The sequence below is a fragment of the Melospiza melodia genome, chromosome 8, assembly GCF_035770615.1.
Source record: "Melospiza melodia melodia isolate bMelMel2 chromosome 8, bMelMel2.pri, whole genome shotgun sequence".
Taxonomy (NCBI): Eukaryota; Metazoa; Chordata; class Aves; order Passeriformes; family Passerellidae; genus Melospiza; species Melospiza melodia.
In genome coordinates this window covers 24,027,578-24,052,379 of record NC_086201.1, presented here as the reverse complement: position 1 = coordinate 24,052,379, position 24,802 = coordinate 24,027,578, and the positions used below count along the sequence as shown (strand labels likewise).

General features: G+C 36.9%; 1 protein-coding gene across 5 annotated transcripts in view; it reads left to right on the top strand.

Moving 5' to 3' along the window:
• PDE1A (phosphodiesterase 1A) overlaps positions 1-24,802 on the top strand; it is a 188,492-nt gene that overhangs the window by 68,747 nt on the left and 94,943 nt on the right. The window contains exon 1 of one of the 5 annotated variants that reach the window (XM_063162269.1): positions 12,938-13,170. The exons of the other annotated variants lie outside the window; for them this stretch is intronic. Within the exon in view, the coding sequence (XP_063018339.1) occupies positions 13,118-13,170 (53 nt within the window). The 5' untranslated portion in view covers positions 12,938-13,117. Of the gene's footprint in view, positions 1-12,937; positions 13,171-24,802 lie in introns of those variants that run through there. 5 annotated transcript variants of the gene reach the window in all.

The following is a 24,802-nucleotide window of genomic DNA, read 5'->3' as shown; positions in this document are numbered from 1 at the left end:
AATTATCCTAAAACACAATAAAATTGTCATCCCTTTGCCGTGTTTATGTGGCAGTAATCAGCTGTACAAATATATGATGGGGTTAAACCAACTGCACTGCAATATCATGGAAAAGGATCTGGGAGGCAATCAAAAACTTGAACAATAGTGAAGTGTCCTGCTGTTATGAAAACAAGTAAAACATCATGCTGGGAGATATAATCTCTGCTAGCACTTGTGAAAACTGACACAGGCATCTGACTTGTGCAGCTCATGCTTCTCTTTCCAAACACTGATCATTGTCTTGGATTGTGTTTTTTCTCTTGTTTGCAAAACGCTATTTATGTATCCCATTTAGAGCTCTACATGTCCATCACAGTGCTGTTTTTGAAAGGTTTTGTACCCTTTTTAGTGTTTACAATGTCAACCTGAAATGCAAAGTGTTTTTTATTTGCAGATCAAACTTGTGAAGAGCAAATGCAGTATTTCAGCCTATAATTCTGAAATATTTGTCCCAAATTATCATAGTATTTTGTTTGGTTGAGGTTTTTTTTTGTTTGTTTAGTTTTTTGTTGTTGTTGGGGTTTTTTTTTTGTTTGCTTTCAGGGCACTGGACTACATGTTTGTGTTAATGAGTGATTGGATCTTCTCATTTTTATCCTTTTCAGGAATATGCGTTTTCAGTTTTGAAATTTTCAGTCTTAGATGGAATGCAATTTTCTTCAGCATCTGCAAATGCAGTTTCATAGTGTCATATTTGATCTAACAGGAACATGCTGAGATGTGAAGTGTATCAGACCCAGTTATTCTAAGAACTAAACTTACTTTCTGTCTTATTTCCTCATGGCTGGCAGCCATTGCTGGAAGAGACCAATGAAGACACCAGATTATTTAAATCTGCAATTATTCCTGGTGTTTCCAGAAAGCTGCAGGTCTCTGAGTTTTCAGTGGCTCCCTCCTTACAGTCATGTTTCTAGCTTTTGATACCCTGACTCTCTTGGAAGCTCACTTCATCATTATGCCAGATCATTATTCCTCCAAGGCTTTGTAACATGAGCTTCTGCACGGCACAGTCACTGACTGTCCTGTGAATCCCTCCCTGAAGATATGGCTCCCCAAACCAGAAAAATCCAAATCACCAAAACAATGATTTCCACACGGGATACGAAAGACAGGTATTATATAGAAAGCATCAGGGTTTTATATAGAGATGTTACTGGCATTTCCTTGGTCTTCCCTTAATTTTCTTTTCTAAAAATGTTCACACCGAACTACCTTAGCAGAGTTGACCTGAGTAGCCTGTGACATTTTCCTTAAGCTATATGTTTTTGAGAAATGTTTTTCTTAACCGTGGTTTATGACCTGGTCTGTATAACAACATTAAAAGAATAATTTCCTTAAGGTTAAAGAGTGTCATGGAAGAATTTATATAACTAATCTCGATAAGGGGATAATTAAATTGCATTGATCCAAGTGAAAAAAAGTTTGTAGTTGTAATGGAAATTTTACTGACAATCTCGGTCTAAGGCTTGCAGAAGATTCTGTGCTAAAGCCCCTGATCAGGGCTCTTCTCTAACATTTGGGTTTCTGAGCTGTGCTAGTGCTGCCATCGGGCTATGTGGAGACATGTTTAGCATCATCATGGCTGATACAGCTGTTGCTTGAAAGGGTGCAATTCCTCACTTGGGAAATTGCAGTACATTTTGATAATATATCCGGAAGAGTATCTGACAGGGAATACCCAAATTCAGGGCTCTTGGGCATGAAAGTTTTAAAATTCAGTGGAAAGTGTGTTTTCCCTTAACTTCAAGAGCTCCAAAACCTGTTTCTTTAAAGAAATAGTTTCTTCCTAAGTCTATCTCAAAGTGCACATTTTATTTGCTACTGCAGTTGTCTTGATTAGTTAAGACCTATCATAACTTGATAGGTCTGTTAGTTGGGAGCATGATTTACCATGTAAAACAAATTTAATGAATATTGCTCCATCTGCTCCTTGAGGATCACACTGATTGTTAGTCATAGTGAATGCTACTGACATTGGTGGGACCGATGTTACAACTTCTCTCCAATGTGAATGAAAGATGGTCTGTTTTTCAAAAGTCCAAAATGAGACTTCTGCAACTCATGATGGGAAATGCTGAAGTAATTACATTTTTTTTAACTATGTTGATTATTCTTAATGAGTAACAATTACACCCCCCGGCAGTGCTACAGGCTGGGAGTAGTGGCTGGAAAGCTGCCTAGCAGAAAAGGACCTGAGGGTGCTGGTTGGCAGCAGATGAACATGAGCCAGTGTGTGCCCAGGTGGCTGGGAAGGCAAGTGCCGTCCTGGCATGTGTCAGGAATACTGTGGCCAGTAGGACCAGGGCAGTGATTGTCCCCCTGTACCCAGCACTGGTGGCGCCACACCACGAGTCCTGAGTTCAGTTTTGGGCCCCTGGCTACAAGGAAGATTTGAGGTGTGGGAGTGAGTCCAGAGAAGGGCAGCAGAGCTGCTGGAGGGGCTGGAAATGAAGTCTGGTGAAGAATGGCTGGGGGAGGTGGGGCTGTTTAGCCAGGGGAAAGGAGGGTCAGGAGAGACTTTATCCCTCTCTACAATTGCTTGAAAGGAAATAGGCTGGTGAGGTGGGTTTTGTTCTCTCCCCCAAGTAACAAGCCTAGTACTCGATCAGATGAAATGGCCTCAGGTTGTGTCAGGGGTGGTTTAGATTGAATGTTATGAAAAGTTTCTTCACTGAAAGGATTATCCAGCTTTGGAATAGGCTGCCCAGGGAAATGGTAGAATCACCATGCTTGGAAGAATTAAAAGACATGAAGATGCAGTGTTTATTGACATTGTTTAATGCTGGACTTGGCAGTGTTAAGCTTGCAGGTGGAGTCAATGACCTTTAAGGTCTTTTCCTACCTAAACTGTTCTATGATTATTCCATGGATTTATGGTGTTACCTGTGCTCAGCTGCAGCCATCACCACTGGCTGGGGCTGCTTACTTCACCAGTATGTCTTATATTGTTTTTTTTAATATGCATAAGTTTGCCTCTTTTACCAAGTGGTCTGCTCTGAATATTCAAAAGCAGGGAGCAGTGGAAAAAATAAGAGACTGATAATAGCAGAGCTGCTAAATGCTTGACATTCCCTATAGCATCCTGCTGAGCTTCAGAGAAAACATCACTTTGTGATACACATGGCAGTATCTGTTACACACTGTTTGACTGGATAGGATGTTGTTATCCTGGATAAAATAATTCCACTTCTACCTTGACTTGTCAAGATAGAGGCAGATAACTTTAATCAATGTATAGATCTCCCTACTTATAAATAAGTTCTGCAACAATTTAATTAAAAATCTGCTGTTTGGCAATTTATATAATTAATTTTAAATTAGTCTCATTATACTTCTTGACAATAATCGCATAACAGAGGAGACTTACTGTGCTTATGGAAATGGTATTCAAAAGCTGTTGAGAATATGTGGTTTATAGTAACAGGAAAATATTAAATATTTGGGGAGAGCTGATTTTATTACTCATAAAAGTTAATTATTATGGTCAAAAATTTGGTAGGTAGAAGAAAGTAAACAAATACTGGTGTGAAATTTACTTGCTAAAGAAGAAATAAATGTCAAAATGACACACTGTATTACACAGTGAAATGGCAACTTTTTATTTTGTCATGAGAATTTGTAAAGAGTAAATCATGGAAGTGCACAATATTTCAGTGTGCTGACAGAGGAACCTTGAATCTCCTGGGACACAACAAAAGAATGTTGCACCTTTGCAATAATGATATTCATCTGAATTGTGGTTCAGTGGTTTAGTTCAAATTTCTGCTCAATTGTATATGATTGTAGTCAGGAGGTACCCACATAACATAGCTTAGAATCAGAACAAGTAACACAACTTAGCATCTTTTTTGTTAAGTTTCAGAGGAAAAGCTGAGATGGGGTGTGAAGAAAATCAGTTTATCTTTCCATTAGGTAATGAGGGGAACTGAATGACAAAATTCTAAAGAGAGTTACAAAATTGACACCTTCTGAAGGGACAAAAACTACACACAGTCTTCAGATAACAGAAAACATTATACAGCAGTCATTTTTTTAAATCTACATCTTATTAAAATTTATTTTTCAGCTGTTGCCAAGATGTGATTACACACTGGAAAACCTTTTTCTTACTGAATATTGTGGTTTAGCTTGCCATTCAAGAGTAACTCACAAGAAGTTTAATAGCTCTACAAAAAACATCATTGCACAGATTATATTAAAATTTCTGTTCTTTGTTGCTTTTAGTTCAGTTTTGAGATTTAGTATTAAAAATTGCAACTCATTATTTGGTCTAGGTAGACACAGACAATACATAAGAAGTTTAACAATGCCCTGGTGAGTACCTTGTTTCTTTAGTAGATAATGGCAACAGCTCATTCTCTGGGGCTGGGAGCATAGCCATTACCTGTACACCAAATTAATAGGGGAAATAATTGCATTGGTAATGAAGTCAGCTACATTGTACCCACGTTCAAACATCTTGGAGAATTTAAGTAGCAAAATTACTCGGCCTCAGCCTTGAGTTCAGAGTATGGTATAAAATGAATGCATATTCAAGTTTTGGTTAGGCTTGCAGCTCTAATAAAGCTTTGAGATTAATTTTTCTGAAATGGGATTTCTAATGTATGAATAAAAAAGAGGTGTTTCCATGAAGAGGGGAAAGTGAAAAAAATCTAGGCACACAGTAGGAAACCATGAGTCATTTCTTGTTTATAAACTGTAATGTTTGGTGTGTTTCTCATTCTCTCAGGTTCTTTTTGTTTTATATCTTTGACTAACTTTTGACCCTTGATGAAAAGTGTGAGCACCATTTTTTATTTTTAAAATTTGTTGACTAAACAAGTGATATACTCACATATTCATTGTAGATTATCTGACTATCAAAATTTATCCCACAGAGTCCTGAACTTGAGCACACTAGGGAACCTTTCCTGAGGATAATTATCAGTTCATTTGAAATAATTTCAGAGTTTTTCGCATGCCTAGACTACAGTTAGCAGGAGAGCCTTGTTTTAGTTAATTTGATCATCCTAAGCATTAAATAAATGGGGTGGAGAGAGAGAAAACTCTTTGATATATACAATTCTACTTTCTTTGTTTCTCCTTTGCTTGTTGCTTTTCTTCTCTGGAAATGCTGTTGCCAAATAACAGGGTGAGTTTTCTTCTTAGTCTCCAAAAAGTTTTGCTAGAAAAGATAAACTTCCTGCTAATCTCCTCTCATGAGTACACATATACTTGGCATGTTTGGAGGAATGTCATCACAGTGAGTAGACTTGGGAAGAAGTGTGTGGGATGCTGGGGGGATGGTGAGCTGGGATAAGGAGGAAAATAATATAGGTAATATAGTAAAAGGAGAATAACAAGTTGTGCGTGTCTTTCTATCTTTGGAAGACAGTACTGTGTATTGCAAAGGCCATAATAGAATCTAGATAGGAAGAAAAAAATAGATCATTGCTGTATACATTAAATTTTGTGAGTATCTTTGTAACAGAAAGATAAGAATGAAATCAAAATGTTATTGTCTTAGAATAATAGATTTCTGAGTCATGCACGAGACGTTTCTTGTCTATGGCCATGTTAGATATCTGAGGATAGAGCTGAACTCAGAATTTCACTTATCACTATTTGTAAGACTTAAAAATTATGAATGTCAGATTTCAAGACATCTATGGAGAAACTGTTGTTTAAAAGCAATTTTTCATAATCTGAATGCAAAGAGAAACAGTTTTATAGGATGATTTGTTATCACCTGTAGCGTTTTTGCTGTGCCATCTTTTTTTGTACCTACCCAATGGCAATGTGAGCAAAGAACAATTAGCTGATTGAAGAGATACTGCAACAAGTCTCAGATACTGCAGATACTGCTGCTTTCCCCTAGGAAGTGCAAGGGTTTGTACTTCCAGATAGTTTCTGTGTCAGTCAAACTGGGTGCCAGTAATCTGATGATGAAAACCAGAAAATCTCAATAACTGTGCATAGACCAGGGTGTTTTAACCAATTTTAATGAAGTATGTTTCAGAAAACTTTGAAATACATAATCTTGGAGACCATGATGAAAGACAGAGCAAAATATTTTCAAAACCGAAAATTAAAAAAAAAAAAGGTTTTCAAACTCTGCCACCTACACAGATTTGATTGTGACTTACAAAGAAAAAACTGTAGTGAAGAGGTAGCTAATGATAGATTCTTGCCTCTTTGTTCCAGACATTCAGATGAGAACTGTTGTATATAGAGAAAATTGATGCAGTCTATCATATACCTTCTAATTCTTTTTAGAATAGCCTCTTCCTACTAAGTGCCCATATATTTTCAATTCAGCAGAAATTCTTTTGGTCATGATTTTGACATTGTCCAATAGCCACGCTTAACAAATGGCACAGTTAGTCATGTTTTCCTTTCTGGACAATCTTGGATTTCTAAACTTTCTTTTTCAATCTGTAAGTACTGTAGCAAACAGTTATCCTGACATATATTTTAATCATTACCTTTAAAATGTTTAGCAATTATCTTTTGTTTGATTTTATGCAGCCCATCTGTACTAAATTCTGAGGGTTTTATTACCCTTTTCCACCCTAAAGAGCAACAGTGAGCTGTGTCAGTTGTTGCTGAATTGTCAGTGTATAGTTGCCACTATATGTATACATTTAGAAAACACATGGCACATCAATTACAGTGTTTTCTGATAGAGACTGGAATTCCATCAACTGTGGCCAATGATAATATTGCACTGGCTCAAAACCAAAGAATGCCATGTTTTGACTTGTGTATCTCAGTGCTAGTTTAGCATCATATATCCCAAAGGAATTTCTTTCTTCTCATTTCCCCTCCCTTGCTTTCCTTCTCATCCCCCTCTTTCCCTTAACTGGAGATGCAGAGTAGAAAGTCCTAATAGGTAGAATCCAATAAAACACAGCTATGATACTGGTCACATTCTTCAGAAGAGTTTTATTAATCAGGAAAATTAATGTTCTCAAAAGGCATTGGTATTTGTATTTTTTTTGTATTTCTACTTATTTGCTTGAGTTTTGCTTGGACTTTACGATGCAGTAAAATATAAAAGCACAAGTAAAGCACTGGGAAGCTTCTTAAGCCAAGTTCCTGTGCTCCAGTCTGAGCAGGAAAGTCTTAGCAGGGAAATTAATCTCCTGCATGACGGCATTGACGTAAATCTCTACTCAGTTTGTGTGTGCATGTAAACAGGGAAAGTAAGAGAGAACACTATTTTATTTAGGATTTAATTTACAATTCATTTTACTTTGGAAAGGTAAAAAGGGAAAGCAGAACTTAAAGGCCTACAGAACTCTTTTCACAGAGCTTTAGCAAGCATACTACAATAGATCCAGTGACATTTGCAAACTCTTGTATCTGCATTCTGAATGAGTCACAATTCTCTTTAGTTCTGTCTGGTTTGTCAAGCTTGGAGCAGTCATTAGGTGAAGTTTTAGAGTGGGTTTTGCTGACGTCAACGTGAGGAAACCAATTGAGGCTGTCCTACACTGCTCAGGGTGCAGTAAGAATAATGCAAACCTGCTATAACAGTTGGGTGAAAAACCACTCAGCCTGATCCTTAACAGGATGAATTCTGCCAAGGAATATGAAGAATGGGGTAACTATAATTCAGCCATTAAACCATTATACAAACACAGTTCTAGTAAGTGGTATTCTTTATCAAGCATGACATGCTTGTGATAAAATTACCTTTTGCATGGCAGGCAGTCACAGCATCTCCTTTAGCAATTAACCTGTTCCTGGGGACATCAGACATCTGGACAATTTTATTAGCTTGCTATGGATTGATTTGGAGACCCTCCATGGAGATTGGAAGCTGGTAAAAGGCATACTGAGAGGCTTATCCCTCTCATTTTAAGGGAAAGGAAGATTCTGGAAGCTATTTTGTCTTGCAAAGAGCCTTGGAAAACCTTGCTGAACTGACACTGATGGTATAGATAGATTTCACATAATCCCCTCTGGTTTCTTATGCACCAAGTTTGAATCTTTAGTCTGTACACAGCCTTTTTTGAGTGAATTTATTCCAACAAGCTTAGAAAAATGTTGTTAGGGATTGGTTGAACAAAGTATGTTGCCTTTTTACTATATATTTTTTTCTTCATGCATTACTTGGTCATTTAATTACATTACAAGTTTCCTAACCAGTAAACTGGTGCAAGATGTTGTACTGAAAAGTAAGATAGCATTCTTTTCACAAGTTCTGCTTTAGATTTTTATGTTCCAGGTCCGTAAGAAGAGAAACATGTAGAAATATGCTGTCTTTTTTTAAAAAAACTTAATTAGTGCAGAAAATGGATGTACAAAACTTAGCTCTTCACTTGTTCTCTTGTTGCTTGTGAACAATATGGGAAAACATCTGACCCTTTACATAGAGAAGCAAAACAGAAATGGTGTTTAATGGAATAAAGCTTTAAGTGACACTCTTTGTTGCCAGAATTAAGGACCAAAGTTCACAATTTGGATTAAGTGGCAAACAAGTGAAAGATTGAAAAATCCAAGTGCTACAGCTAACTGATAAATGGTTTAATGCACACTAAAATACAAAACTAATTAGCAGGTTCAGTTAGAAGCTGATAACAGCAGTTGGTTACCAAAGAATTTTAGAACTATGAGATTGAATTATGTATTTAGAGATTATTTGATCTATATTCGCATCCAAGTCAAGGCTGATAATTTCTGACACATGTTATATAGCCTTTTAAAAATCCATGCTTAGAAAGCTACTCATGTTTCCAACAACAGGTTCCCTTAGCAATTAATGTCCTTATTACTTTTCTTTAAAAAGTATTTTTTCACCACTGAATCTTTATTACCACAATTTACACGACCATGAGCTATTTTGTTATTTCTTGACCACAGAGGTAGGGAAAACAGTTTGTTTTCATGAATTGCACAACTATATTTATGTTCTTGAATATTTTTAATTAGGTTCTCTTTTCCTTTTCCTTAGGCTACATTGTGTGACCTTCTGTCTTTACTCGTGAGATGTTTTCTAAATTTCTGTTTTGTCAGGGTTTAGTCCCGTGTCTGCTGAACTGTGTTGTCCCAAAGCAAGAAACAATGCTTCAGGTGAGCCTTGGGAACACAGAGAGTGGCAGGTTGCTCTTCTGGACAATACTCCTTTTTATATCTCCCAGAGTCATGCTTGTTTTTGCCTGAGACTGTGATTGTTTAGTGTATTATTCACTGCTGCTTCCCATGCATTTTCCAAAGAAATGCTGCTGAGCCAATAGCCCCTTGTCCTGCAGATTATTCCCATGTGTATGTAGAGCTTGGTATTTTTTATATCCTCTTTATTTCCTGAACATTTCTGCAGTTTGCCAAGGACATTCAGAAAATATTACTGGCTTAATATCATTTTGGAATAACTCCTTTCTCCATCCAAACCATTGAAGAAAATATTGAATAGTGCTGGCCTTGAGACAGCAAGCTTAGATAAATTATCTTTCTACTTTGACAGAATTACTACTCTTACAGAACAGATTGCCAGTTATTTTTCTCACTGATATTCCAGCATTTTTATAAAGGTAATTTCTTTTTCACGTATATGGTTCATAGTTTCTTTGTCTCCCCTTTCTGTTGATTCTCCCACCTATATGTCTTCCTAGAGAAGTTGAAGAGGTCTTAACCCCAACCAGCAATGTTTACACATATCCTCATGGCCAGAAGGTGTTTTAGCTAGAAAGTAGAAAGCATCAAGTGCCTGGCAAATACAGATTACTGGTTCTTAATTTTACCATCTTAATTGCCCACAGCTTTGAAATCAAAGTAGGAGAAATAATTGCATTTCCAGACTTCTGGCAAAGAGCTACAGATCAATAAGAAATATGTGGCATTACAACAAGCAGATTGGAAGGTTTTGAGTTCTACCTCATATGTAGTCTTTTGCCCTGAGACGTAGTATTAAATGCCAAATTACTTAAATATTGCTATAGATGTTGAAGTTTGGAAAGCTCAGGTTCTGTGAGTAAAGGATTACAAGGTTTTGGTCCAAAAAGTCTTTGTTCACATTAACATATGTATGGGATGTGAAATACAATAATTTGCATCATGTGCAATCAAGAGCAGTGGTCATTGGTTCAGATGGGCAAACAATAACAACAATAATTGGAAAATAAATTGAGAAAAAATAATTTAGATATTTTCTACTTGATGATTAATTTTGTTGTTTTCCAATGTTGGAAAATTAAATAATATATCTCTAGAGTATAATTTAGATAGATTTTTACCATTCTAATTAATCCTAAAAAGATTAGCTTGAAGTAAGAAATATGATGAAGCTCGTCTAAAGAGGACGTTTTAAAATTATAATAATGCTTTCAAGGAAAAACTCATTATAATTACACTTCCTCATTATGATTAACGTGCACCTCTTCAGTGCTTTCTGTGTATCAGGTCCAGCATACTACTCCAGATTGGAGTAATATTACTCCAATATGCTCCAATTCTGCTATCTGCAGAGTGGTGAAATTTATACATGTTATTTTTCCAGGGGGACTCAGGCTTCAGGCCTCAGTCTAGTTAATCTAGCACATGTTTCTGAAATGCCGTCTGTCAAAGGGCTTGTGTGAATACTTATTTAACATGGAAAAAAAAGATTTTTGAATATTATAAACAAGTCAGTGGGTAGTTGCTGTGTTGAATGAAAAAAATGGTCAAAAATGTCTCTTTGCAAGATTAAACTAATGCCATTAAAGTAATGTTAGCATTTCCTATTAACAGTACTTTTTTTCAAAACATTCTTGAATGAAAGTCCCATGAATAACAATGTACATAGAAACTGCCCAGAAAAATTTACTTTTAAGATGTTTGCTACTTTCAGAACCAATAAAACTGTTAGATAAAAGGTTTGGGAGTTCAGTGGAAACATATTTGGTAGAGCTTTCATTGAGAATTTGGAGAATTATTTTTTTTTTCCTTTTAACTTTCTAGATTTTTACCCTGAGCTACAGAAAATCCCTCTAAATAAAAGAAGTATAGCAATATATGCATATAACATGGAACAGAAAGAAAAGGGAGATTTCTTTGTGATTTTTAGTTTTGTGTACTATCAGTGAGTGAGCACTCTTCAAAAAGTAGCAAATTATTTTGAAATTCTGAAACCTAGAGCAAGAAAACTATATGAAGGAAATAGTAAATCTTGGCAGACAAGAATGAATGAGATGATGACTAGATGAAGGTCTTTAAAAATATGACAGCACTCTGAATGCTGCATATTGTTGAATAAAGATCTTCAGATCCTTCAAGATCTTTCAGTCTGACACAGGTATTTTTTTCCTGGTGAAGATGTATTTCTCTCTACTTCTCAGAGGAATAGAAATAGTGGGGGAAATGAAACTGAACTACACAAAATAACTGCTGATGACAGTCTGATAATTTTTTGTTTAGATAGTTCCTCCATGGCTGTGTCAAGAAAATAGTTTTATACGGTGTGGGAATCACTTACTGGGTCCTTTCAGGCTAACTAAACTTGACACCATCACTCTGTTTTAAAAACAGTATATTTTACCTCTAGGAAGAGACTTTACCTATTTCAATAAAAACCCACCCAGCTCCTAGGTTTTCCTTTGTGAAAATACATGTTAATAGAATATGTGTTATCTCTGCTATATGGAGTTATTTAATGAAAATATTGTTAATTGAATAATAGTTTCTGCATAAAGTAACGGGATCTTTCATGGTTATATACAACCTAAGACACATCTTACTTCCTTATCTTGCCTCAGACTTTGATATTGCCAGTGTTATGCATTAACTGCATAAATCTGCCCCTCTTCTCCTCTCTGCCCGAGCGCAAATGCGATTGCAGAGGAATCCCAACCATCCTGGTCCTGCTTGCCCGTGTCAGGAGCTCCACCTGGCCCACACCGAGGCCTTTGCAGGAATGGAGCGCAGGGAGCTGCAGTGCTGGGTGCAGGGCTGTGGCAGGACCGAGGGGGCACACGGCTCTGGGTGTGCAGCTGCAGATGTGCTGCTGCCCTGCTGCTGGTTTGCCGCTCCTCTGGCTGGGCTCCATGTTTCCCATCAGGGCCTGTGCCAGCACAGGTTTGTTGTGAGCCCTCTGACGTGTGTGGGTGATTGTGTCTCACCTGAAGCCCTCATGGCTTCAGTTCACTGAGAACCGCGGTCAGCCGCTTCTGCTTTATGGCTTTGTTTACAGCCTGTGCTCGCTGCGGTTGAATTCTTCCTGATTTATGTCAGCGTGATGTCAGAGCAAGATTTTCAGTTTGGATCTATGTTGAAATCTTATCTTGCAAACAGTAACAGTTTGCTACTGACACTATCTGAACTTGGTCATTTTGTTTTCCTCACTGATGTAGCTTTGCTTTGGTTCATGTAGCTGTGGTCCTACCAGCTGCAAACACCATATTCTGCTTCAGCCAATTCTAGGTCATTAGGTTATGTATGCTAAAAATTATGAGCAGCGCTTTAATTTGCATAGTTATATCCACACATCATCCAGAGTGAATAAAAGCCAGATTGTAAAATAATTACAATCTCTTGAAGTAGAGCCAGCCTTACAGACCAGATCCATCCGTCTTCATTAATTTGTATACAGTTTTTTTTTTTACCAGAGCAAATTTTCTGAAGGTACTCGCATGGGAATGCTGAAACAGCTGCACAACTTTTATTTTGAAGAAAAAAAAGTTGAGCCTCGGAACAGTGTGTTTTAGAGAGAGAGAGAGAGAGAGAGAGTGACTCTGCATTTAAGACTTTGACCAGTGTGTGTAAGAAGTGCTCTCATGGCTGGGATAATCTAACAGATTTTTACCTGGGTAGCGCTTGGCAGAGCTCCCCCCTTTTCTTGCACAGTTGAAAGGAATCCAGTGCAGTTCTGCGCCTCGATCAACTTGACTCCAGTTGTGCTCAGCCTGCCCGGTTTGGTAGCGCACGGCTGTGCCTGGCTTCTGTGGCCTCTATGGCCCTTTTCTGCTCCACTGTCAGAAAGAGGGAGGGAGGCTTCCCCCAGCACCAAAATACCATTCTGTGTGCTCTCTGCAGCACAGTAGCTAAGAACAAATTTCCTGATTACTCCCTGGGTTTTTTTGGAGTTATTTGCTGGAAGAAGTCTTTTCCCCCACTTTAAATGGATGATTGTGTTACAATCAAGAAAAAGCATCTCCAAAGACCAATCTTTAGGTAAGTGATGCTATTATTACTTTAAACTGAAAATGTTATGAACTTTACTCTCTAGTCCTATTTGTTAACTTAAAGTTCGCATGCAAGCGCACAAAAAGTTGTTGAAGAGAAAGGATTTAATGTTGCATAGCCTAGTAACATATTAAGTGATTTTGGTTCTCCGAATTTATTTTTTTTCAACTTTTATTGAGACTTTATAAAAGTTATTTTTCTTCTCCTCTCTGTCCTCTGCATTCTCTAAAGTTTTGTGTGGGACTGTCTTTATTATGAAAGAGAGGCGGAGTAGCTTTTGAAAACTTTTCTGTGTGTTCTGTTTTCCTACATCTCCAAAGCCCCTCAGTGTATTCTGGAATTATAAAACTTTAAAAGTGGAACATGGTTTTTGGCTGATTTTGCTAGTTTTGTCTGGATGGCACAGTTTTAATACTTGAAATGATACACCTTTCAGAGTAAAGTAGCCTGCTTGCTGGGATGTGCAGACAAGTGCTTAAAGTCCAAATGATCTGTAAGACACTTCTGATAGTAAGGGTTCAATCTAAAGAATAAGAAGTTGGAATTTTACTGAGGTGATCCTTCAAAGCATCTTCTATATATTAATTTGATCTCTGAAACATCTTTCTGATTATTTTATATTTTAAAGTAAATTGTAGAGTTCCTTTAGAGATCAGAATTAGATCTAGTTTACTTGTGCTTTCTACCACAGGGGACCCCTTTCTTTCTTTCTTTTATCAAGTCCTAGCTTCAGGCCAAATGACCTTGAGTGGGAAATAATATTTCTCAAACTTCTAGGAATAAGGCTGGAAGATTAAACAAATCTTCAATAGTTCACACTTCTGTTTATGGTTGGTGACAACTTTAACAAAATCACAACTCTTACTGGGTGACATCAGTAGGATATTGTAACCACAGTGTTGATATGACAAATAAATATAAGGCTAAACATGGTCCCAGAGTAAATACAGGATTTTTATTTATTGGATCGCCACTACTGATGTCATATATGATGGGAGTGCAGTAACAGTTGGCATTGCAGCTCCAGAGTAAATTCAGACAGGTAATCGTCCCAGGATTATGTCTTACTAACCTTAAATGTGGAGAAATCTTCCAGTACTACTACAGTTACAGGGCAAAAGGAGAATCTGGATACTAAGAGGTTACTATTGAATTGAAATGACATAACTATTAACCTTAAATTTGAATCACCAGTGTGTATCTGCTATGCAATTTATATCATAAAAAATTAAGCATTTTGCACTTCAATGAAGAGGAGCTAAAAAGTTCTTTCACAGAAAGCTTTTGACTGACAATCAAGAGATGTTTGATATTTTCCATGTATTTTTATTTAAGTTAATAGTTTAATGGAATATAATTGTTTGAATATCAGTAACTATTTCCAAGGATCTGTGATAATTATCCTATAAGCTGCAATTTAAAAAAAAAAATTCAAAATGTGCATTCTTCACAGTTTTTTGGGGCCATTAGAATTGTGGGTGAATAAATGCATATTTCCTGGTGTTTGGAAATGTGCTATAGAAATCTGCTGTAGCTGGTGTAGTACTGGATGTCTGCAACAGCATTCTTAATGGATGTTTCCCTAAACTGTCTTGTGGGAGTGAACTTAATTCAATGAAATACAAGAAGTTTCAACATTTCTTACCAAAATCCATTCCATCAAATCAGTTCTAAATACAGAACAGCAACTAAATACTGTTGGCATGCTTAATCCAGAGTGAGAAAACCCCTAATATGGAAAGCCCCCAAAGAGTCCATGGCTCTGCAGTGACTCTTCTGGCAAAAGATCCCTGTAACACTACAGTAAATGCTCAAGAAATGTTTCCAAGGTCGAGACCAGCATAATATTTTAGGTGGCTCGAACAGAAAAACAATCTCCGTATGTCATAAAGATTGTATCATGTACAGTAAATACAGATGCTATCCTGTATTAAAGAGCTGGTTTTTAAATGCATGTTCTTTTTCCTTATGACTTTGGAAAATATTTCTCTAGTGAAAAAGTGTTCTCATGCAAGAATTGTGAAGATTTAATCTCAGTCCTTTGAATCCTGTGGTTTTTTTGTCCATATAAGTGAAATGGTTTTACTGGGTACAAATCTTACATTAAGGTAACTGAATCAGCAGTCTATCCAAATTTTTTCCTTGAAAAGAAGAGAAAAAAATATCCAAAATTTGATATATATTTATATTTACCAATGTTTTGCTGACAACCAACACTAATTATAGTTATTCTTTAAAAATACATCTTTCTTGGGAATTGTTGCAACTCAGTAAGTACCTATAAGTATCTTCCTACTTAGCAAAGTTGCATTTACAGTGGATCTGAACTTTTACTTGTTGCTTTTCCAGTAATGTAGAAATTAAATATTTATTCAAAATTATCCTTTCAATATTGCCAATACTCTACATAAGAGTGGGATGGGTGTTATGTGTCAAGATGCAAAACTCAATGACAAGAAGATATTTATGACTTATTTACAATTTTTTGCAAGTTCTGAATTCATGAAGTAATAAAAAAAAAATAGTGGGAACTAATGTAATGTTTGGTACTTGCTACCAGCAGTGCTTGGAAATAACTAAATTAATTCAGAAAGATAACTGTGTAAAAAAACCTCCAAGCTTATGAATCACATTGAACTGATTACTAAAGTACTAAAGCACATCAATTAGGATAAAATTTTTTAATTGCATCAGAAAACATTGCCAAATACTTACAGATTCCTGCATTCATTAATATCAAAGGAAGAATCTGCTACATGCAAAGATATATTTTAACAGAATGTGTAGCTTGGATATTCACTGGCTATTTTAATGCTAACATAAATTTCTGAGGACATTCCATGTTTTTATTAAGAACAGCATCTTGAGCATATTTGCTGTGACTGGATACAGTGAAATTAATTCAAGCAATAAACAAATCAACTTTCTCAAAGAAAGCAATGGGAGCCTCATGGCTCCTAAATTTAAAATGAAACTGAATAAAGCCATATAAAATATACTTTATGAACAAATTTGTCTCTGTCAATCTAGTATGCCTAGATTAGATGACATAATAGGTGTTCTAGTGCTCAAATTTCTATGAATTCTGTTAAAATATGAATCTACACAGTCATTAATCAAAACTTTTACTGAAGCTAACATTTTTCTGCACTCTCTTTCAGTCTTTAGGGAGTGGGTTGGGTTGTATGACTTTGGCCTTCCTGGTCTTGTCTGTAAATGGAAGCAAAAGGATCAGGGTGTCACAAGATAAGTTGTTCTTTGGCTGTCTTTGCCTTGGTAGGGTCCACAAAAGCCTGGAAATAGTTCAAGAAACCCATGGGCTTTGAGATTTCCAGGTCAAAGACAGCTGGATAATAACAAAGAATTTGTCCTTGCTGTGTAATGTCTTTGATTTAAGGCTCGTAATGTGCTTAAGAAGTATTAATACGTTTGCTTCAAAATTTTGTTCCGCACATTTTCTCTTTTGTTCTGCACATTTTCTATGGTTTCATGCAATATTGGATCAAGGGTTTTCCCTTTGAGTAAGAGGAACAGGAAAATAGGGGCTGACAGTGCTGAGAGCCAGAGAGAGAATAAGGTGAAACCCATCAGTTTTCCTGCTCTGTAGGGAGATCTGGTGTCACCTTCTCTCTGGTGTCACCTTCTCTCTGGTGTCTGCACATGAGAGGAGCTCCTCACACTGTTGCTGCTGTTCCAGTGCCTTTGCTCATTTACGTTTACAAATGCTGTATTAACTGCAGTTAACTGGACTGGATCTCTCTGGAACTTGGAATTCTTCACTAAGAAATGCCCCAGTCCAGTCCTTTGGTCTCTAGTCCCTCAGAATATATGTAGCTGATTCATTATTTTATTTTACACTAAGATTGGGTTTAAATACTACGTGCTGTTGTCTACTGTTATCAATTGGTAGAAGCTATTCTGCCATAGAGCACATAGGTAATTATATACTGTACAGAATATTCTTTACAGACACCTGATTTCCAGAAGATGTTTATACTGCTGTAATTTGTGGAGTAATAACAATCCATATCAGTAATATCAGTAGTGTTTGAGTTTTAATTATAAATACAGTAAATAATTATAAAATATTCCACAAATTCTAGACATTTAAAGTTTTTGCCAGAGACTCTTTTCTTCTTGATAAAATATACTAACATGTCATTTCTAGCAAAAAATAACCATTAGAGTAATACCCTTTCTTGGCTTCTCCTTCTTTCCTTTTTAAAAATTATTTCCTCTCCTGAATGCTTGAAATATTCAGGAGTTTTACCAAGTACAAGAGATACATCTTTATACTGTGGTTCTATTTGTGAGTTTTATCTTACTCTCTTTATACTCTGGTGTCAATATAGTATGTACTGAAGAGGCATATTTATGTTTTGCATGGGTAGAGCTGCTGTTGGCACCCATTCAGTTTGTGTCTGTGGAAAGGTACCAAATCAGAATAACAGATGAAGAAGAAGCAACTTAGTAAACAAGTACCTGTGGGTAGCACATGAAGTTGTAGACTTTAGCTGCTTAGAAGTTTATTAAAAAAATATTCCTTGTTCTCCCAGGTCTGCAGATGAAAGTCAGAATTTTAAATATAGGATGTCAGCATCAGAATTGAACTTGATGATGACTATGGTGGTGAATATGTGAATATGAAAATCTGGCTTTAGTGGCAGAGTAGCACTGAGAAGCTGGGTAGGAGTTTTTGGAATTGAGAAAGGGAGAATGATGAGAAACTTTATAGAAATAATCTGAAGCCAAAAAAAAAAAGTGGTGAGAAAAAAGGAAAAGAGAAAAATGAATTTAAAGGAAAATTAAAAGAAGAAGAAGAGAATGAGTAACAGAATATAATGAGTAATGTGGAAATGTAAAGAAAAGCAAGATGGTAAGCTGACAAAGAAATTAATGAGCATTTGGTAATTTTCACTACTTTCACTAGTGAAAGTTACCAAAAGCATTTGGTAACTTTCACTACTACTAACTCATTACTTAATACACTAAAACATAAATTGTGGTAATTACTCCATGTTATCTGTAGGTAGACTACAGAGAGTGACACTGTTGAAATTTATTGAATATTTAATGTTGTCTTGATGGTCTGTTTGGGACACTGCTGATGTGCTGCTTTGTAATATTCCTAAGCAAACTTTTCTAGAGTTAACGATGAATTCAAGAGGCATTACAAGATCAGTTGCTGAGACATTTCTCAATTGGCATGAGTGAGCTTTGTAATATTTTTTATTGTCAAAAATGTCTGATTTTCAAGGTACTTTAGGGGATCTGGAAAATCCATTTACTACGTGGATTCTGGTGGGGTTGTGGGGTTTTTTTTCAGCTTGCAAAAATTAGGTAAAGCAATTTCCTGATCACCAGAAATGGTGATAGATGGCTTTCATCCAGATCTTCATCTAGTATTTGAAACATTGCCCAACACAGAAATTAAGCCTGAATCTGAAATTGTGGCACTTGGGACATGGTGTAGTGGCACTTGGCAGTGTTATGTTTAAAATTAGACTCAATGATCTTAAAGGTCTTTTCTAACCTAAATGATTATTTTCTTCTATGATTCTGTTCTCGAGTGCTGCCATTCTGCTTGCTGGAGCGCAAAAGCTTTCAGCCAATGATCAGACCTTAAAGAATGTTCCTCTTGCTCTGTTATGGTGATAGTTATGGGATTTATGTGGAAATGTTTGTACTTTTGGAGAAAATCAGCTTGATTTCCTGGTGGCACCAACTGAGAAACATTTTGTGCTGAGCTCATCTTTCTTAAATTATGAATCTCCTAACTTTAGGAAATTTACCTTTCACAACTAGAACAGGTCCTGTTAACATCTCATTTGTAAACTAGATGTGTGGCTTTGCACAGACAAAGACTGAAACTTTTGTTTCATGTAAAACAGGTAAAATGCATTGGTGTAAAACTAAGGTATTGCAGTAATTTTTTCTATTAATAATGGACAATTACAAGGGGTTTTTAAAATGTTGTGAAGCAAATATTGGCTTCCTTAATGCTGGAGAAAGGATTTCAGTTCTATAACATGCTTCATTAAAATTAAATTAATATAATACCTCACTAATTGGGATATTGTTTCCAAATAATTATCAGTATGTTGGTGTTGTTCTGAACAGAAATAAATTGCCAAGTTCCCATAAAAATGTATAGAGATTTTAAACTATTTTCAACATGACTGATCTAGCCAGAATGATTGTCCCTTCAGGGCCTAAATTAAAATTTACTGTTGTGTTGCCAGGTCTCCTTTTTTACATTCCATCCTCCTGGAATGTGAAAAACAACTTTAATGATTCTATTACCTGATGTAAAACCAGACTACATAAAGGTTTTCTTAGGAATCCTGAAGTCTGTCTTGGCATAGGCTGAACTCCTCTGCTACTGACTGCTTCTACCTCCTGACTCAGCTTCTCTGCATATTCTCTGTCTGTGCACTACAGTGAGATAGGCTGAAAAACATGCCCAGTTTGAAATGTTTGTTTCCTCAGTGCATGAAGGAGTGGTTTCTCATCAACTTCTTAGTAAGAGCTTTTTCCATGTGTACCTCTCTGCTTTCAGTCATCTCTTTGCTTGAGAAAACAAATCCAGTCCTTCAGCGCTCTCCATGGGACAGGGCAGCCCTGGCTGTAGGGACAGACAGCTGGAGAGCAGCACCATGGAAAGGGACCTGGGGGTCCTGATCGATGGTGGCCAGGAGGGACAATGTGTCCTGGGGGACACCAGGGACATCAGCATCTCCAGCCAGGCAAGGGGGGGATTGTCCCTCTCTGCTCTGCTCTGGGGTGGCCTCACCTCCAGTGCTGGGGCCACCGCAATATAAAGTAGGTACAAAGCTGTTAGTGTCCAAAGGAGGGCTGTGAGGATGGGGAAGGGTCCAGAGCAGAAGCTGGATGAGTGGTGACTGAGGTCACTTGGTGTGTTCAGCATGGAGGAGTCTGAGGGGAGACCTCACGGCAGCTACAGCTTCTTTGTGAGGGGAAGAGCAAGGCAGGCACTGATCTCCACTCTGTGGTGACCATGACAGGACCTGAGAGAGGACATCAGAAGGTTTAGGTTGGATATTAGAAAAAAGTTCTTCACCCAGAGTGTTTGGGCAAACAAATTATTTAGGGCATATATATTGGAAAAATGGTATGTGCTGTTGTATACACAGCTCTTTCTTAGATCATGTTGCTAAGACTTTCAGTTTTGTGTTATCATCAATTCTTACTCATGTTATCATTCTCAATATACTTTCCACATTGTTTTCTGCATGGTTGCTGCCTCATCCATTGCCTCCATCTTCTTTCTAAAACATTTTTAAATTGTCTATATTAAATGTTTTGTTGTGTGATGAAGAGCATTACTGTAGATGGAATATTTACCCAACCTCCTATATACTTGCAACTTTATATATTCTGGTATCCATAACCCCTTACCACTGAGCTTTATTTCTTTAAGAGAATATGCAATGGATCTGAGCTGGTTCTTATGATACCCAGCTTCTTCTTAGGCAGTAAACCATTGATAATTACTTATTCAACCACAGACATATCCTTATCTTAGGTAATTTCATCAAGTTGTATTTCTTTTCTTTCTTTATGAGAGAGTTAGGACAGCAGGAAAGACTTTATTAAAATCAATATATTTCATAAGCACTTCCTCCTTACACGTTAGACCATTTAGTCTAGCAAAGAAGAAAATAGAAGCATTCTGACATGATTTGCTTTGGACAAAGTCATTTTGGCTGTATTTTATTATGTTTTAAACATGTATGCTCTTATAAATGGATTTATTAGCTGTGAGGTTTTTTTCTTTCAGTGAATCACAGGAAGGAGAGAGATCTGTTTCCCATGTACTTCTTTACCTCCCCAAAGAGATGTGCCTTTCCTCAGCCCTCTAATACACTCTCCCCATTAGCTTGTGAAGCTCTAACTAATGACAGAGCAACACTCAGCTAATTCATCAATTATGTCATAGTGAATTTCATCAGGCTTTGCCTATGCAATTCCATGTTAGTTTCATTCATTTTATGCCTCAGCTTTTTTGATTTAATTCCCATTTTCACTCTGTTTCTTCTGCTCCTTGCTTTCTCCTTCCTTTTCCTATAACTTTAGGCTCCAAGATTTCATAATTTTCAGCAGAATTTGTTTGCACTTTCCCATCATGTTTTTATTATTGTGCATAAAACTGAAATAATGGCCCATCATTTCTCTCTCTCTGTAATTATCTCTACTTCTTGAAACAACTAGTTGTCTCCAACAATGTGCTCTGCCATGTTATTTTATTGAAAAAAATCCTCAGAGCTCTGGTCTCATTATCTTTCTGTGCTTTTGGCATTTTCTTTACTTCCTCATCTTGGCAGTGCTTTGTAAATTTACTTCATTATTTGGTCTCTGCTGTAGTGGCTCTGTATATCTCTATTCTCTTTGCCTGACACCATTTGTCTGCATATTTATCTATCTCTTGTGGGCCTTTAGTAGGAGATAGAATGCTTGCTGTGCTGCTGATTGCTTCATGGCTTTGAGGATTGTGTCTGGCAGTGCCAGCAGCAGGGACCAGGGGGGAGCAGCACCATGTGAGAATGGATCACGTGCCTCAGGCAGAAGAACATTTTGACCACTATTTTGTACTGACTCCTCCTAGCAGGAGAGTGAGGTGTGAATTTTCTCACCAGCAGGAATTACTCCTCTTGCTAGAAGATTTGGGGTTTGGGTGTTCTGACTTGCAGTGAAGGCAGAGCACTGGCATGAGTAGGCAGTCTGTGTGGCTGCTGGTTTAACTGCAGCCCTCACTAGTTGGCTAATTTCCTCAATCCATGCTCTATATTCATCTTGATGAAGTCCACTGTTCTGGGAAATGTCACACTGGAACAGGCCCTCCTGCTGCTCTCCTGGACTGTGGAGGGATGTCCTTGGCAGACATTTCCCAGACTGAGTGGCAGTTCCGGCCAGCTTTCTTGGGCAGGAACACAGAGCCTGGCTGTTAACATCAGGGTGGATGTCCACAGCATCAAGATGGTTTTATGGGCTAAGACTTACCAGATGCAAACAGAAAGGACGGTGGTGTTGGTACCATTTTGCTTTCCACCCACTGTGGTTTTACTCTGTAGCATCTGAAATAGCAATGGAAAGACCTGCCTCTGTGACTATTATCCATAGGTGAATTCAGCAGGCCATCTCAGTTTGTCTCTCAGAGTTATTAGATTCCTACTGCATGCCAGATTACTATGACCTGAAGACCACAGTTATGTCTAAGTATACCTTATATCCCACATTATGTATGTGCTAAGTGTCACCAACTAGGTGGAGAAAATAAATCAGGGCTGCAGTACTGACCAGAAGGTAAAAGGTAGAACCAATTCTTCAGTCAAAAGACTGGGAGGACAATATGGTGGTTGCTGTGTCTTTGCTGTTAGGAATTATCTCCCACAGGGAACCCAGTAGCAGCAGTAAGTTCTCCTTCATTATAGAGCAGTCAAATAAATTAGTTTAAATACTTGCCAAAGGAGGTTGAAATTAATGTTTGACTTGGCTCTGGAAGAACTGCTCACATGGGCAATGAAGCCAGGAGTTACCACCTCTCATTTAAAGATGGAATGTGATTCCAGCTAAACTTAGTGTGGGGTAACACACTAATTGCAAATTTGCATCTATTCTGCTGGTAAATAAGCTGTGATTAAATTCAGAAGTGAAAGCAAAATTAATTAACCATGCTGAAGACAATCTGGAAAAGTGTCTTATGAAATTAAGTGAAATACAATCTAATAGGGAAACAGCATAGATTACATACATTGCAAATTCTTCAGGTTTAGATGTTTAAAAGCACACCTGCTGTTCTACACGGGCTGGTTTAAAACAAGAGGAAGGGAGGTGCTCATACGTGAAACACTCCTTATTTTGTATAGTGAATATTCACAGAATATAAAGTGACTGAATTAACTGGATTGCTATCATCACCATACCAAGATGCTGTGTAGGTCCTGAAGAGATCCATTAATGTATTTTGTAGGCTGCAGCACAGATGTCTGAAACTTTATGTGAAATGGCCTTCAGAGATTGCCAAATAAGCTCTTATAGAAACTTGCACACCAGTTTGGTAAAGAGGTTTGATTTCTCTATAATCATATTTTTTTCCTTCAAGGTGTTTCTTTACTTAAATAAAAATGTGATTCTACAAATACTGTGCCCATTAGAAGTAATTATAAGTGTTGTGAAATTGAGGAAACTGTGCATAAGAAAACTTTGGGTTGAAAACTCTCGACACAGGGTTTCACAGTGTCAGTTAATGTAAGGTAAATAAACTTTTTGTCCAACGCTGATTTGGATTGAACACAGAGCTGTTTTTACTTTTGATTCTCCTACCAATGAAAAAAGAAAAACATTAAGATATCTGTCGTACATGGAATGATAATCAAATTACATTTAAATATAAAAAAGTGTAGTGGTTTTAGTTCTAGAATTTGAGGTTTCTTGGCCGATGCACTAATTAACGTCACATTTGTAAACAAGTTTGAAGGAAGTTAGTTAGCAACCTGGACATATTCATAAACAGTTCTCTTTAAGGCCATGTCATCAAAAGTTTGAATAAGTGTGGTATATGCAACAGTTGTTGAATCAATTTGCAAAATAACATTTCTTTAATGCGAATACTTTACTTTTAAAGCTCTACCATGTAGCTCTGCAGAAGCTTTAGCCCAGATTCTGGGACAGATGCTGCATATTTCTTGGGACAGGTGCTGCATATTTCTTGGGACAGGTGCTGCTCTGTGTGAAGACCACTTGAGAAATAATGCACTATTGTTAATATTACCTTTGTAATATACATGATGCAGTACTTCAATATCAGATGATATACTGCAGATGGAATCTGAATGTTAAAATTTCACAGTGTGCAGTAATTTTAAAAAATTTTGAGTTTTTGCCCCCTAGCTAGACAATGCAGACTTCTGTATTTTATACATGTATATATACATATATATGTGTGTGTGTGTAGAGACATGTATATATCTCAAGAAATTTTACTCTAAGGCATTCAGAACCTTATATTCATGGATTTTATCTCCTGTTGTATAGCCAGTTTTCAAAATCTTCCTTCAATTATGAGCAGCTGGTTGGATACTTGTGTTCAGTGTTGATGCCCCCAGGGTCAGATGCAGAGGTATAGCACTTCTACATCTTCTTCATTCCCTTGTTATATGTCCAAAATAGTACTTGACTCCCTTTAAGTACAATATTCAGATGATTCATTTTTGCATGGCATCCCTCATGATACTTATGGAAGACTACATGTGTATATCTGTTTAATTGAAACCTTAAAAAAAATAGATCTACTAAATTTATTGAATTAAACAAAATGACTTTGTTCAAATGATTTGACCTGAAATGACACAGCTCCCATGCTGATGTCTCAATCACTGGGCTAAATAACTTAGCTTTGTGATTCTTTCAGGAGTCAGCAACAGATGACTTTGTGATTGTTTTATGCCGTGACAATTAAGGCACATCCATAATGTATAAGAAATATACAAGAAGAATATTCCCCTTCCATAAATCAGACAGAGGGAAGATTTTAAAAATTGTAAACTTTAATGATCAGGTGGAGTTTAAACTGTGTTGATTGTTCTAAGTAATTTATGAA